The following is a 12,578-nucleotide window of genomic DNA, read 5'->3' as shown; positions in this document are numbered from 1 at the left end:
CCCGGGGACAGCAGAGAGGGGACAGCACTGCAGGGACAGCAGAGAGGGGACAGCAGAGAGGGGACAGCAGCCCGGGGAGAGCAGAGAGGGGACAGCACTGCAGGGACAGCAGAGAGGGGACAGCGGGGCTGCGTCCCGGCCGCAGCCCCACAGGGACAGCGGGGCTGGGCAGGGCAGACCCCGCTGACAGGGGCAGGGAGTGCTGAGGTGTTCCCAGGTAGAGCCGCTCCTGAGGGGCACCGGGCTCTGCAGGGCCGCTCTAATGATCCAAAACAAAGCCCTCGGAGCCAGAGCCACTCACGACTACCATTAAGCAGACGAGCACGAGTGTGAACACAAGGAAACACAAATTAATTGGCTTTTCACTGTCACAGATGCTGGGGCTTCCATCCCAGAAAGAGTCAGAGCAAACATATGCATCGCCTACTCGAACATATTTACTTTTAAATTTAAACTCCTCAGTTACCATCATTCCATGACAGTATCAAACTTTAATGACAGTTTATTCTAATTGTAGTTCATCTGTTAGAAGTGCTTTTGTCACAGGGCTGCAGCTTTACATAGTTTACCTTTTTAATTCTCCTTTTTTAAAATGTATGAATAAATACATATATGTGCAATCAAAATACACACACACACCTCCCTTTACAGACATTTTTTCTCCTACTCTCCCACCAACGAGGTAGGATGAGGAGGGAAAACCCCAGCAAGGCTCACAGCTCCTCTAGCAGCTGCTTTAGAACATTTAAGTCAAGAAATTTGACATTAAATGTGGTGCTGACATTGACACGTCAGAAACGGAATTTTCAAACACAACTCAAGTTTCTCCTCCCCAGCTGCTCCTCGAACAAAGATGAGCCCCAAGCAGAACTCTTCATCTGAGAGTCTCCATGTTCTGAGGCTAACCTGAACTTTGTGTGAACAATTCCAAAGCACAGCAATAATCAGCCACCACAAAACCTGGGTCTGTCACAGACTGTGCTCCCAGGTACCAGGGGATGGAAGAGGCTCCTTTCCCTGGCCTTGGCAGCTGTAATTCCTCTGATTCTGGTGTAGAGACTAAAATATGATATGGAGGCTTTTATCTTTAAGTCCTACGCCTGTTTCTTGAATCTTTCTCTTTTCTTATTATTCAGCTTCCTGTGGCAGTGAAATAATACACTTAAACAGACCAGGAAGATTATTTTAAACTATTTTTGGTCACTTTACACATTTTAAAGAATGCAAAAAGCACTGGTTGACAGCTGTTAGGGACTTGAATGTTATTGCAAAGCAGCTGTTTTCATTTATCGAAAAAGTATTAATCTTTCTCCAAACTCACAGAACACTGAGCTAATAACTCTCCCTCTAACCTACGGAAAATACAGGTCACGTCTGTGCAATGTTGGCAGAAGGTTTTGTTTATAACAATTAAACTTGTAGAGCATTTTGTTCTTAAAAGGACTGAGCCTTTCTGGTCAGGGGATGTTTGCAGTCGGAGGCAGCTATTAAATAATAATCAGTAGCATGTTCACCCTGCTAAGAATTTCTACTTGAAATCAGACAAGATTAATCAGAGGAGACTTCTCTGTTCGCTAGAAATTTCAGATGAAGAGAGGCTGACACGGACCAGGAACAGGCAGGATTATTCCAACATTTCAGCATTTTATGTTGTTTAGTTTTGTCTCTCATCTCCTTCTAAGAACATTCGGTTTTTATATACTGACATAGATGCTTAATTTGTTTGAAAACAAAGCCTCTGCACACATTCTCTCTGCATTGTTATTTACTTTACATTAGTATTTATAGTCCACTCAGCCGAGCTCTGGAGGAGAAGGCAACTGGCGTCCCAGGGAATGTTTGTTGAAGAGCAGCAGGAATGAGACAGCTCACAGGCAGGGAGATAACTTCCAAGTGTACATATAGTTCCTGCACATATTTAATTTGAGAATCACTATGGCATCAAGATACATGAAGTATCAAGGATGAAGTCACCATCTTTCTTATGTTCTTAAAATCGTAATCCATGCAAACATATTTTATGGGGAATATCGAGTGCAGGCTTTGGTGCAGATATAAAAAGCCTGATAAGATCTCCTTGCCTGGTGCACACTGTGGGCTGCTGTCAGCCACAGCCTTGGCTGAGCCCTGGGATCAGAGCATGGGCTGTGCCTTCCACCTTGGAAGAACTGTGCCTGCCTTGCTCCCACTGAGCCTCCCTAAAAAAGCAGGATTTAAAGTGCACATCTACCACAACCCAGATTTCTTACATGTTAATGGGGTAACACATGAGTACTGGTGAAAGTAAGACCAGCAGAAACACACACCAGACTGACTGAGCAGGAAAATCATTTCCCAGTGAAGCAAATCAAGTTCTAGGGGTAATGGTGTTTTACAGCTCTGCAACATGATCTGTACGACCTACAAAACTTCCTCTGCCAAGCCCGAGGGTGGGATTTTCAAGCATGCCCAACAGCTACCTGCTCCAGAAGTTAATGTTAAGGCTGTTACTGATCTCTGGGGAGCAGAATTATCCCCACTACTAAAACACCCAAATCTCACCTTCTAAAACAGCTTTTCAGGACTCGGTTATTAGAGCTGTTCAAAATCCAGACAGCACAGTATCTGACATTTTTACCGATAAATTCAAGGAGAACAGGAAGTTCTTATGCTCCCAATCTCCAGCATGTGAGTTCTTTTCTGCAGATCTGCCACAATGCAGAGAGATTTCATATTTACACCATCAGCTGCTGAAGTGCTCAAAGAGAGGAGATCCAGGCATGGCAGGATTACACAAAACAATCCTTAAACTACCTCTGGGCACGAGGGTTCTCCAAGGGTTGTTATCCCAGTGCCTGAGCAGTGCCAGGCCCGTGCTGTGCCCAGCCAGGTCCCTGTGGCACTGATGGAGCTTCCAGCTCCCTCTCTGTGCCTGGGGCATCACCCCATCCTCGGGCTCTTTCCCTCCCATTTGAGCTATTTTCAGAAAACCCTCTTGCATGAGCAATGCCCCTGAGCCCCCTCAAGGTGGCCCGTCCTGGATTAGAGCAGTCTCCCCTAGAAGCTCATCCCACAACTGCAGTGTTTTATTTCCAGCCCTCCCATAAAATATGCCTGTGCAATGCACGCTGCTGAGCATGCAATAGGTTAAACAAATTGATGATAAAGTATTCAACTTCGTTAGTTTTCATTACCATAAGAAAACATCAATTACATTTCCTATTTTATGAGTGTACACAGGGGAATCCATTACAGTAAGGGAGAGGCTGCACGACTCCTTCTGCTGCTTCTCTCCTCAGCAAAAAGAGCAGTTTGTTTTTAAAGCCAGTGACACCAGCCCAGAGGAAGGGAAGGCACACCGGCATATCTGCATAGACAGCTCCTATCCTGATTTATCCAGCCTGGCTCCAACTAATTAAACATCTGCCTCAACGATTTCCTCTGCAGATTTATCTTCTCCAGTATGCAGCAGTGGCTGGTTGTTGCAGGCTCTTTCCTAACTTGCAGCCATTCCTGTGCACTCCTCCCAGCTGGGTACTTGGGCACGTGGCAGGAGAGGAGCCAGTGCTCCCATTAGCCCCCCGTGGGTGCCTGTGGTGGGACAGGTCCCCAGGTGCCACAGTCCTGCTGCAGGACAGCCACGGCCTCTAGGAGAGGACTCGGGGCCACGGCTCTCTCAGCTACAGCACATCCACTTATTTCACCTCCTGCACTTCCCCTTGGCTGACTCAAATATTATTATTTTACAATGGTCAGAGTTCATATGTCAAAAGCCCTGAGACCCTAAGAAAGAATTGCAAGGAAGGTGAAATAGTTTGAACAGTTTGCAATAATTTTATCTAAATAGAGCTAGGCACAGTCAGAATATTGCTTCTGTTTTTTCAGGCCCCTTTCTACAAAGAAAAGGCTGTAGCCCACCTCTGTCTCCTACTGATCAGTATTTTGCTGCAACAAATAATCTTTACTGGCTGAACAAAGTATTTGGAGAAAACTAGCCTAGTGTTTTAGCCCTAGTCATGCTGAACAAACCCTTCCCAACTGTACCACAGGAATTCCTCACATTTTCCTCACCCAAATCCAGGTTTGCATTTTCCCACCAATTCAGGACCAGTCTGAAAAATGCCCTGTAAGTCAGTGGTGAAAACAGATCAGAAAGTACCTGCTTCTACCAGTACTTGACAGCAGCATAAACTGCAATGCAATAAATTCATCTGTCCTGAAAAGTCTGATCTGGAGGCCCATTGAAGACAGGCAGAAAAACTCACGGGAATTTCTGTGTTATTAAACAATTCCAAAAACTTTAAATAAACACGTTCAGCCTATTTTTAGTAACACCTTTTTTAAAATCAGACCAATCAGCTTTAAAGGAAACATTGCTGAATGAGGAGAAATGTTTCTCCTAAATTATGTCTTATCTTTTACTGAGAACTTTGACATCCTAATCCACTGGTTAATAATGACCTGAAGCCCCCTGGCCCAGGCCTGTGCTGTGCAATGCTCTGATCTGCAATTCCATTTATCCCTGCATTTCCCAGTGACAGAGAGAGGCACATCCTCTCCAATGATGAGGGATCTGGGGGTTGATGCCAAAATCTTTCCTTTTACTCTGGCTCCAGTCTCTCTGTGCCCACTGTGGTGGCATCCTGAGCTCTCCCTGCCCTCACAGCACGGCCAGCCCGTGGCAGATGGGGACTGGCACAGCCTGTCTGGATCCAGAGGGCCCCCTCTGTGCACACAGCCACAATTACTGCTGCTTTAAAGATAACAGCAAGACCTTCCTAAGCACCCCCACCCCCCTAAATCCTGATAATCCACATTTTTGGAGAGGGAAGTAATTGGGAATAAGGAAAGGTTTGGATAAGCTAAGTTAATGTTAACACAAATTTCTGATACCTCCCTATATACCCTGTTCCTGAAAAGGGTTCTGAGCAGGAGGGCCAAGGCAGCAGAAGTGAATGTATGAGCTGAAGGAAGAAATGCCAGGTCCATTCCTTTTCTAAACTACCGAGCAAAAATAACAAAGTCAAAGCAGAATCAAATTTCAAATGGACAAAGAATAAAACATCTGTTACACGAAGGGGGGAAGCAGTTTAAAGACTGAGCTAAGTGAATCCTTTAGCAACCTCCCTTCAGGGAAGGGAAATCTGACCCCAGGAAATAAATAAAAGTCACCCAAAAAGTGAACAAAAGAGGTGTTTGAAAAAACCCCAACACCATTCATCGCCGCTAACGACTTGTTCATTATGAGTGATGATGGATAAAGACTTCTCACGCTGAGATGAAATCAAGATTTATATGCATTGTTTCCTCTCCCAACTTGTGGGAAGATCATCATCATTTAATTCTATCTCTGCGGCCAGTGATGGGCATCCAGAGAGCTGGTTATCACACGGCGCAGTCAGCTGGCAAGGGCCGGGACGTGCCGCTGGCACATCTGGACCGAGGCGCCGCAGCCCGGGCTGAGCGATGGCTCCTGGCCACCCTCCAAATTGCTGCAGACTGGCGGGGCTCCTCTCCACCCCCAGCACTGCTCCTCTCCTCCTCCCCCCCCCCCGGCTTTTTTTTTTTTTTTTTTTTTACGAGAATCAGATTTTCATTGCTCCATTCAATTGCTCTTCTCTGCCATTTTTTACAGCTCTTATCGTTCCCTTGGAATATGGCCTTGAGACAGCTCATCCGTGTCCTTCACTGTGTTATCTCTTCTAACTTTTATTAAAACTTCAGCTCTCATCTGAAGATAGCTAATTAAATCCATGACAGATTATACACGCATTTAAAAACTGCACTGAACTACTTTTTCTAAGGAGAACAGGGTTTATTTTCTTTTCCCATAGTTAAAACTGAGGGTGTATAAGGAGGTTTCATTCATTTACAAAGACAAGATCCTTATCTTTCCCACTATATAGATGGGTTTATATTAAAGCTCCTTTGTTGCGTGACAAGACTCAGTGCAATTTCTCTCAGTAATTATTTCTTGTTGCTGGAAAGATCTCTCAGCCTTATACTTCTGAAATATATGCACTAACATATATGTGGATGTACATCTACCCCCCAGAAAAACATTGTTTAAAATAGAAATACAAGCACTGTACATTTTCCTTTTTTAAGTGTTCATATGCCTTAACTATAACAGCACTATTTTGATAACATTGCAGAAAGTAAATTTTTCACTACATGTAACAATGAATCCTTGAAATTATTTAAAATCACACTAAGCATAATTTTCTTACATAAATTAGAAGTATATATACAAACTCTATCATGGGCTGGACTTGCTGTACTTCTACCCATCATCCCAAATTACCATGAACTGGTCTTGAATGCAAATGGCTTTGTTATCATAAATAAATATTTGCAGGAATGGATATACTGCTCTGCAGCAAACATTATGCAGCTCCTGCACTGCCAGCTTTGTGCCAGCACAGAGAACACAGACCTGTGCACAGAACTGCTGTGAGTGGGGCTGGGACACAACCCCCCAAAACCTGAGCAACGTTCACAACAGTTAAAAAGAGATATAAAATATACTCATGGAGAAAACACCCTGCCCTCTAGAAAATACGATAAATAACCCACCTGAGCCTCTCTGTGATCCCTTCCTTCTCTTTAAGGCCTTTTGTAAGATATCCTTCATGGTGACCTTCATACTGTCCACCTGAATAAGTGAGAATCCATGAGCAGCATTTCTGCAAGACAGATGCACATGCAGTTTTACAAAACAATCATCACTGGCAGCTCCCCGCAGCCCTCGTTAGCTTCAAGCAAAGCACTCGTTAGGCACACGGTTAACGAAGTTGGGCTGGAAAGGGAAGTTAAAAGGAGAAACCAAGCAAACTGCCTTAGCAAGGCAGAGACAAAACCAGCCAAAATGGGTTGAGATTCAAGACAAGGAGTATAAGGATTTTCCTAATTCATTGTTATTTTTGATCACTTGGCGTTCAGCATTAGAAGAGAAAAATGAGCCAGTGTACCTGGGGGGCTCCTCATCTCCTCATCTCCTGTCTGTGTTTTACACACACAACAGGGAAGCAGTTTGCAGTGGCATTTTCATCCGTGTCCCACACGTAACAAACCGTTAGGGACAAGTGGCACAACACCCCTCAGTGACAGCAGCTTTGCAGCACCATCGAGGAATTGCTTCAATGCATTATTTCCAGCCTAACGGGGCTCCTTTGGACGCGTTTTTGTGAACACAATGGCACAAAATCTCCCAGAAAGATCCAAGGCAGTGGGTCCTTGTCCTGGCCATCACCCATGGGAGAGGCCACACAGGGGGAAGGACTGCAAAGGGCATGGGGACAGCTGTGGAGGATCCTGCTGCCAAATACCCAGAGGGGCACCCCGGGGGGAGCAGAGAAGATGACAATATAATAGAAGAGACTCTGAATGAGCAGATCAGTAAATTTTGCCCCTTAGCCCTCGCAGTCAGTCTCGGCTCATGTCAGTAGATGTCACTGCAGACAGTTCCAGGGAAATCCGAGAGCTGAAGGCTCCCACAGGAGAGATTGCTCTGCATGGAAAAAAACTGGTTTGCAAAGCTATTTGGGCAGGAGGAGGAGCCTTGTATCTGGCAACCAGGAATTTTAATCAGGGAGTACAGCTCTATATGAACAGCACAGCTGGAATATTTTTAAAAGCAACTGGCAGGCGAAAGCAATCCAAGCAACACAAGTACATCCTGCAAAACAAACCCATATTGCATGTCACTTTGAAACACAAATGCTGGGACCAGAGCTGGAGCTCAGGTCACGTCAGACGCGGCATCCCCAGCCCACGGTGACCCAGCCAGGACAGAGCCCTCGCCACTCGCTGCTCAGAGCACTGAGTGCAGCGTGGCACGGGGGCCAGGAGCCCTGCCTGGCCACGTGCTGGTCACAGCTCGGTGTCCTGGGGGCCACTCGTGCTCTTGGGACCAGCAGCCAAGCCTGGGCTCAGGAGATGTCCCCCCTCGCTGCTGTGAGACGCCGTTTCCCTCTCCTCGCTTGTGCATTGGTCTCATCTGAATTTCATTTTCAATTCCCTTTGTTCCTGGCAAAATGAAACTGCCTAAAAGCCCCAAATTTATGTTCTCCAGACCATTTATTATTTATAACTCTATCTTACTCGTCTTCAAACCAAATAATCCCAACCTTTTCATGCATCTACTTTTCCCTCTGTTTCTGCCGCATGCTCAGCGCTGCAGGAGCAGAGCTGAGGGAGGGAGTGCCACCAGGTCTGCAGGTGACACTGCTGTCCTGGGAACAGCCCCAGGGCTCAGAGGCTAATGCCTGCAATGAGCAGAGATCTTCCCCAGCACTTCACTGAGGAGCAAATCTCCCCTGAAGCTGCTGTGGAGCCCCATGACCTGCACGAGCACCACACACCTGCCCTTTACCTGGCCAATCCCTCGCTTCCCAAAAGCCTCACAGCTTCAGTCCCAGCTGACCTGCTGAGCAAAATTCAGTGGGTTCTTTAAAATGAAAAACCTATTCTACAGTTATAACCACAAGAAGGAAACTACCTTTGTGCTTTTATTTAAGCAACACAGGATTTCTCATTGAAGTGCTGCATGAAAAGCCCTCTGTGCTGGACCAGGCCATCACAACACCTGGTGCCTCCAGGTAATTCATACGATGCTCTGCAATACCTACAGGAATTTTCCAGAAAACGCCAACCAAAGTCAGGGAAATAAATTAAAATACTCCAGGGAAAAAAGAAATTGCAAAGGCAACAGACATCTTCCATAACCTGCTACGGCCAAAACAACTGGAGCCACAATTGTCCCCTTCTCACAAAATGCTTTTCAACATTTTTCACCACAAACAGAGCAGGGCCTGCAGCCCCCTTCCCACTGGGCACAGAGTGGCCATCAGCAGATGGCCCCAGCTCAGGGCTGCTCCCACGCCCATGGATCAGGAAGGTCCCAAAAAGGGAAGATTCTGTCTCAGTTCCTGACACTTGAGCTGCTAAAGAGCACAGGCTGCTGTGATCCGCCCGTGTTCCGGCCGCCCTGGCTCAGCCGATTCTTTCCATTGAGCAGCTGGCCTGAGAACTGTCAGACTGATTTCCCTGACACTCCATTACTAACCCCTGCCCGAGCCACAGCCATTCTTTGCCTCAGAAGCTGGATCTCATCCCAGAACAATCTTTGAAAGTTTATTTTACTGATCAAAGCAAAATAAGAAAGCCTCTGTGTTTTGCTATATTTAGTGTGCGAGCCGTGAGTGAGTGCTTGGCAGGAGCGGTGGGACGCAGAGCGCGCCCCGCTTTTGTAAACTCTTGGCTGTTTGCTCTGGAGCAGAGCCAGAGGGGCCAAACCCCCAGCCTGGTCCAGCTGCTCCCCTCCCTGCCCTGGCTCCCCTCTCACAAGGCACCACAGAACGTCAGAGCAACATTTCAGCACTCGGCAACCCCACACATCTGAGCCGGGGGTGGACTTAAGCCCAGGCCAAAGAGCTCCTGCCATCATCCTGGGGCCAGGCCAGAGTCAGGGCACGTTTCTGTGCCCAGAGGAGAAGCCCTGTAGAATCACAGATTAGCTGGGGTGGGAAGTGACCTCTGGAGATCACCCTGTCCAATCCCCTGCCCAAGCAGGGTCACCTGGAGCAGGGGACACAGGAACGTGTCCAGGTGGGTTTGGGATGTCTCCAGAGAGGGAGACTCCAGTCCCTCCCTAGGCAGCTGTTCCAGGGCTCTGCCACCCTCCATGGAAAGAAGTTCTTCCTCACGTTGAGGTGGAGCTTGCTGTGGTTTAGTTTAAGGCCACTGCTCCTCGTCCTGGCACTGGACACGCTGCCAGGGTGTCCTGGAGCCACACTCTGCACCAGAGCTTCTGGAGCACCACCAACCCACCACACCCCTGCCTTGTGTGACCACAGCACAGGAGGCTGTGCTGGAGAAACACACCCCCACCTCAGCTCACCACTCCCCAGCTTGCTCTGCACTGGCCATGGGCATGGTCCTCACTCAGCCCAATCCCAGCACATCCCTAATTGCAATCACAAACGACGTGTTCTACCTCACTCTGCTAAGGTGTGATACCTTTATTTTAGGTCAACACACTGAAAATAGGACAGACAAGCAGATGCTGGTCAATCAATTAAAACTGCTGCTGGCAAATTGGAAGCCAAAGAAATTCCTTAGCTTGTATTTTCTGTCATTTTGCAAAAACATACCTGGGTGACAAGGTTAAATCAAGCAAAGGAAATCCCTGGCACTTATCATCCACAGGCATTACTGATAAATTGTGCAGTGGGGGAATAAAGGATTACCTTCTGTATTTTTTCATTACACTTTTCTTTTGTTACAGAATACATAAATCCATTGTGGCACAATGTAATATGTATCATCGTGCTACACCTGTGGACGTTTCATAACGGCTGCCATGTCTGTGCAGTCAGGAATGATAAGTGAACCACCCGTGAATGTTAATGATAGTGATCATTCTGCAGTAACTTGGCTTTCCATCTTCTTTTACAGCCTCCGTGCTGGAGCCAGGGTGGCAAGGTTCAGGAGAGGGAAAGGGAAACAGCAGCAGAGGCAGAAGCTCTCCTCGTGGTGCTGAGGTGCCACGGGAACAGGCAGGGTCCCCCCTTTTGCCACACAATAAAACTACCTACACTGGAAGGACAAAAGGTTTCTGCTCTGAATGAGAAGAGAGCTTTTTGAAAAACTCCTTTCCAATTTGGAGCAATTTTTAAAAATTTTAGGTTTTGTCTTTTTTTTTTTTTAAACACAGAAGTGGAATTTAAAGCACTTAAAGCTCACTGCATAACCATCTGGCATGGCTGGAAGTGCCTGGGAGTGACTAATAGCAATTTCTACTTGATCAGCACAAAGTCAGAGTTAAGACTCAAAATCCCAGCTGATGCAATGGACTTACCTTAAGCTGGGTAATTTTTAAGATAAAGTGCACAGTGATAGGAGCCGGACTAAGTAATGCCAGCCACAGTTTTTACTCTGAGCCTAAATAAACTGCTTTTGTGCATCTCAGACTGGCCTTGCACAGCTCTGAGCACTACTGAGTTTAACTGGCTGCATTTTGACACCACTATAACAGTCCTTAGACCTCCATCAAGTCTTCCAATGCCCTCCTACCCTTCCCTCACCACTATCGTGGGAGCCACATTCTTAATTTTGCACCCACATTAACTGTCTTAAATTTTATATGAATATTCTAAAATGCACTTCGCAGATTACCCACCCCCATGTACAAACCAGGACCAGGCCTTTTGGGGACTGCTGCTGGAGTCCAAGAAAAAACACATTTCAGGGCTTTGAACTGAATTTGCAAACGCACAATGCAAATCTGGTACCTTAAAAGGGTTTCAAACCTTAAACTATCGGGTATGGCAGAGGTGCTGCTTTGAAAATTTGTATATTATTGTCAAAGCAATTTAAGAACAATATCAAAACAGAAAAAAAGTGCTACAGAGCAGAGGAACTGGACGCCAAATTTCCTCTGTGTGCCAACTGGCAGCTGAGCTACAGCTCCTCGAAACACCATTAGATCGAGTGTGTCGAGTTCCAATAATAAAATTTCCAAGGGAAAAAGCCCTAATGATGGTACAGATTTATTTTAAGCCTTCCAGGTATGACCTCACCACCTCAAGAAGTCTGTATTTCCATGGATGTGGTGCTTTGCTTGCCTCTTCCCGACAAACCCCCTCGACAGGAGAGCGGGGCCGTGTGCGGGTGCCGTGCCTGATGTTGGACACTGCTCTGCTTTCCACAGCAGCCACCTTCCAAAAACATAACTCGCTAGACTAATGGGCAGTGAGCAGCCAGAACGACTGCCCTCCGTCTTCTCCTTGTGTAACTTTGCCAGAGTCCTTGGAACTTGCCAAATTCGGTCATGCCTGCTTAGCTTGCTCGACTGATTGTGCCAGAAAAGAAAATAAGACACAGATGTATTTGAGCTCTTTGAGATGCCAGTAAGAGAGACAGCTAATGGCTTCATTTCGACCCTCCCCTACCAGCTGGGCACAGGTGGGGGGATAATGAGGTCCCTCTCCCTAATCAAACTCAATTATTTACTACTCTGTACAGCCACAAAGACATTCACATCCAGCTCGGAATATAAACTGCACTGTGGGCTACTCCCAGCCACCACCTCTGGGTATTTATAACTAACTCGAGTGGCTCAGAGTTTGCCTTGGCAGGAGTTGAAGTGTATAAAGTTCTGCAAACTGTTTCTGCTCAAACATGTCCTGCTGAAGGGGGTCCCTGGCGGGGCCCCAGCGCGCTCCGCTCGGCGGCAGCGGCACGGGGAGAGCGAGGTGGAGCGGGCTGCAGCACGGAGCTCCTCACAAGCATCAACATTTTTCAACAGTGATTCAATATTAATAAACATTACGAGTCACAAGGCTGACATGGCAGCAGCTGAAGTACTTCAGCACGAGGAGGGAAGAAAAAGAGATGCAAAATATAAAACCACAATTACATGCAGCGGTAGGGTGACAGGGGAGGAAGAAGACACAGAATTTACAGCAAATCCCTACAAAAATAAGACAGCACGCACATGTAAACTCACAGAGGTAACCACCTTTTGATTAAGTGATGATCAAGTAATTCTTTATTCTAGGGGACACATTAAAAATTCTAATTTAAACCTAGCTATT

General features: G+C 46.6%; 1 protein-coding gene across 7 annotated transcripts in view; it reads right to left on the bottom strand.

Moving 5' to 3' along the window:
- Positions 1–12,578, bottom strand: part of MAPKAP1 (MAPK associated protein 1) — an 83,377-nt gene that overhangs the window by 30,509 nt on the left and 40,290 nt on the right. For all 7 annotated transcript variants that reach the window (XM_053996578.1, XM_053996576.1, XM_053996579.1 and 4 more), the window contains one exon: positions 6,556–6,665. In XM_053996578.1, the coding sequence (XP_053852553.1) occupies positions 6,556–6,665 (110 nt within the window). The remainder of the gene's footprint in view (positions 1–6,555; positions 6,666–12,578) is intronic.

Source organism: Vidua macroura, chromosome 21, assembly GCF_024509145.1.
Source record: "Vidua macroura isolate BioBank_ID:100142 chromosome 21, ASM2450914v1, whole genome shotgun sequence".
NCBI lineage: Eukaryota > Metazoa > Chordata > Aves > Passeriformes > Viduidae > Vidua > Vidua macroura.
The sequence above is the reverse complement of the archived record's forward strand: the minus strand, read 5'-3'. Positions and strand labels throughout refer to the sequence as shown.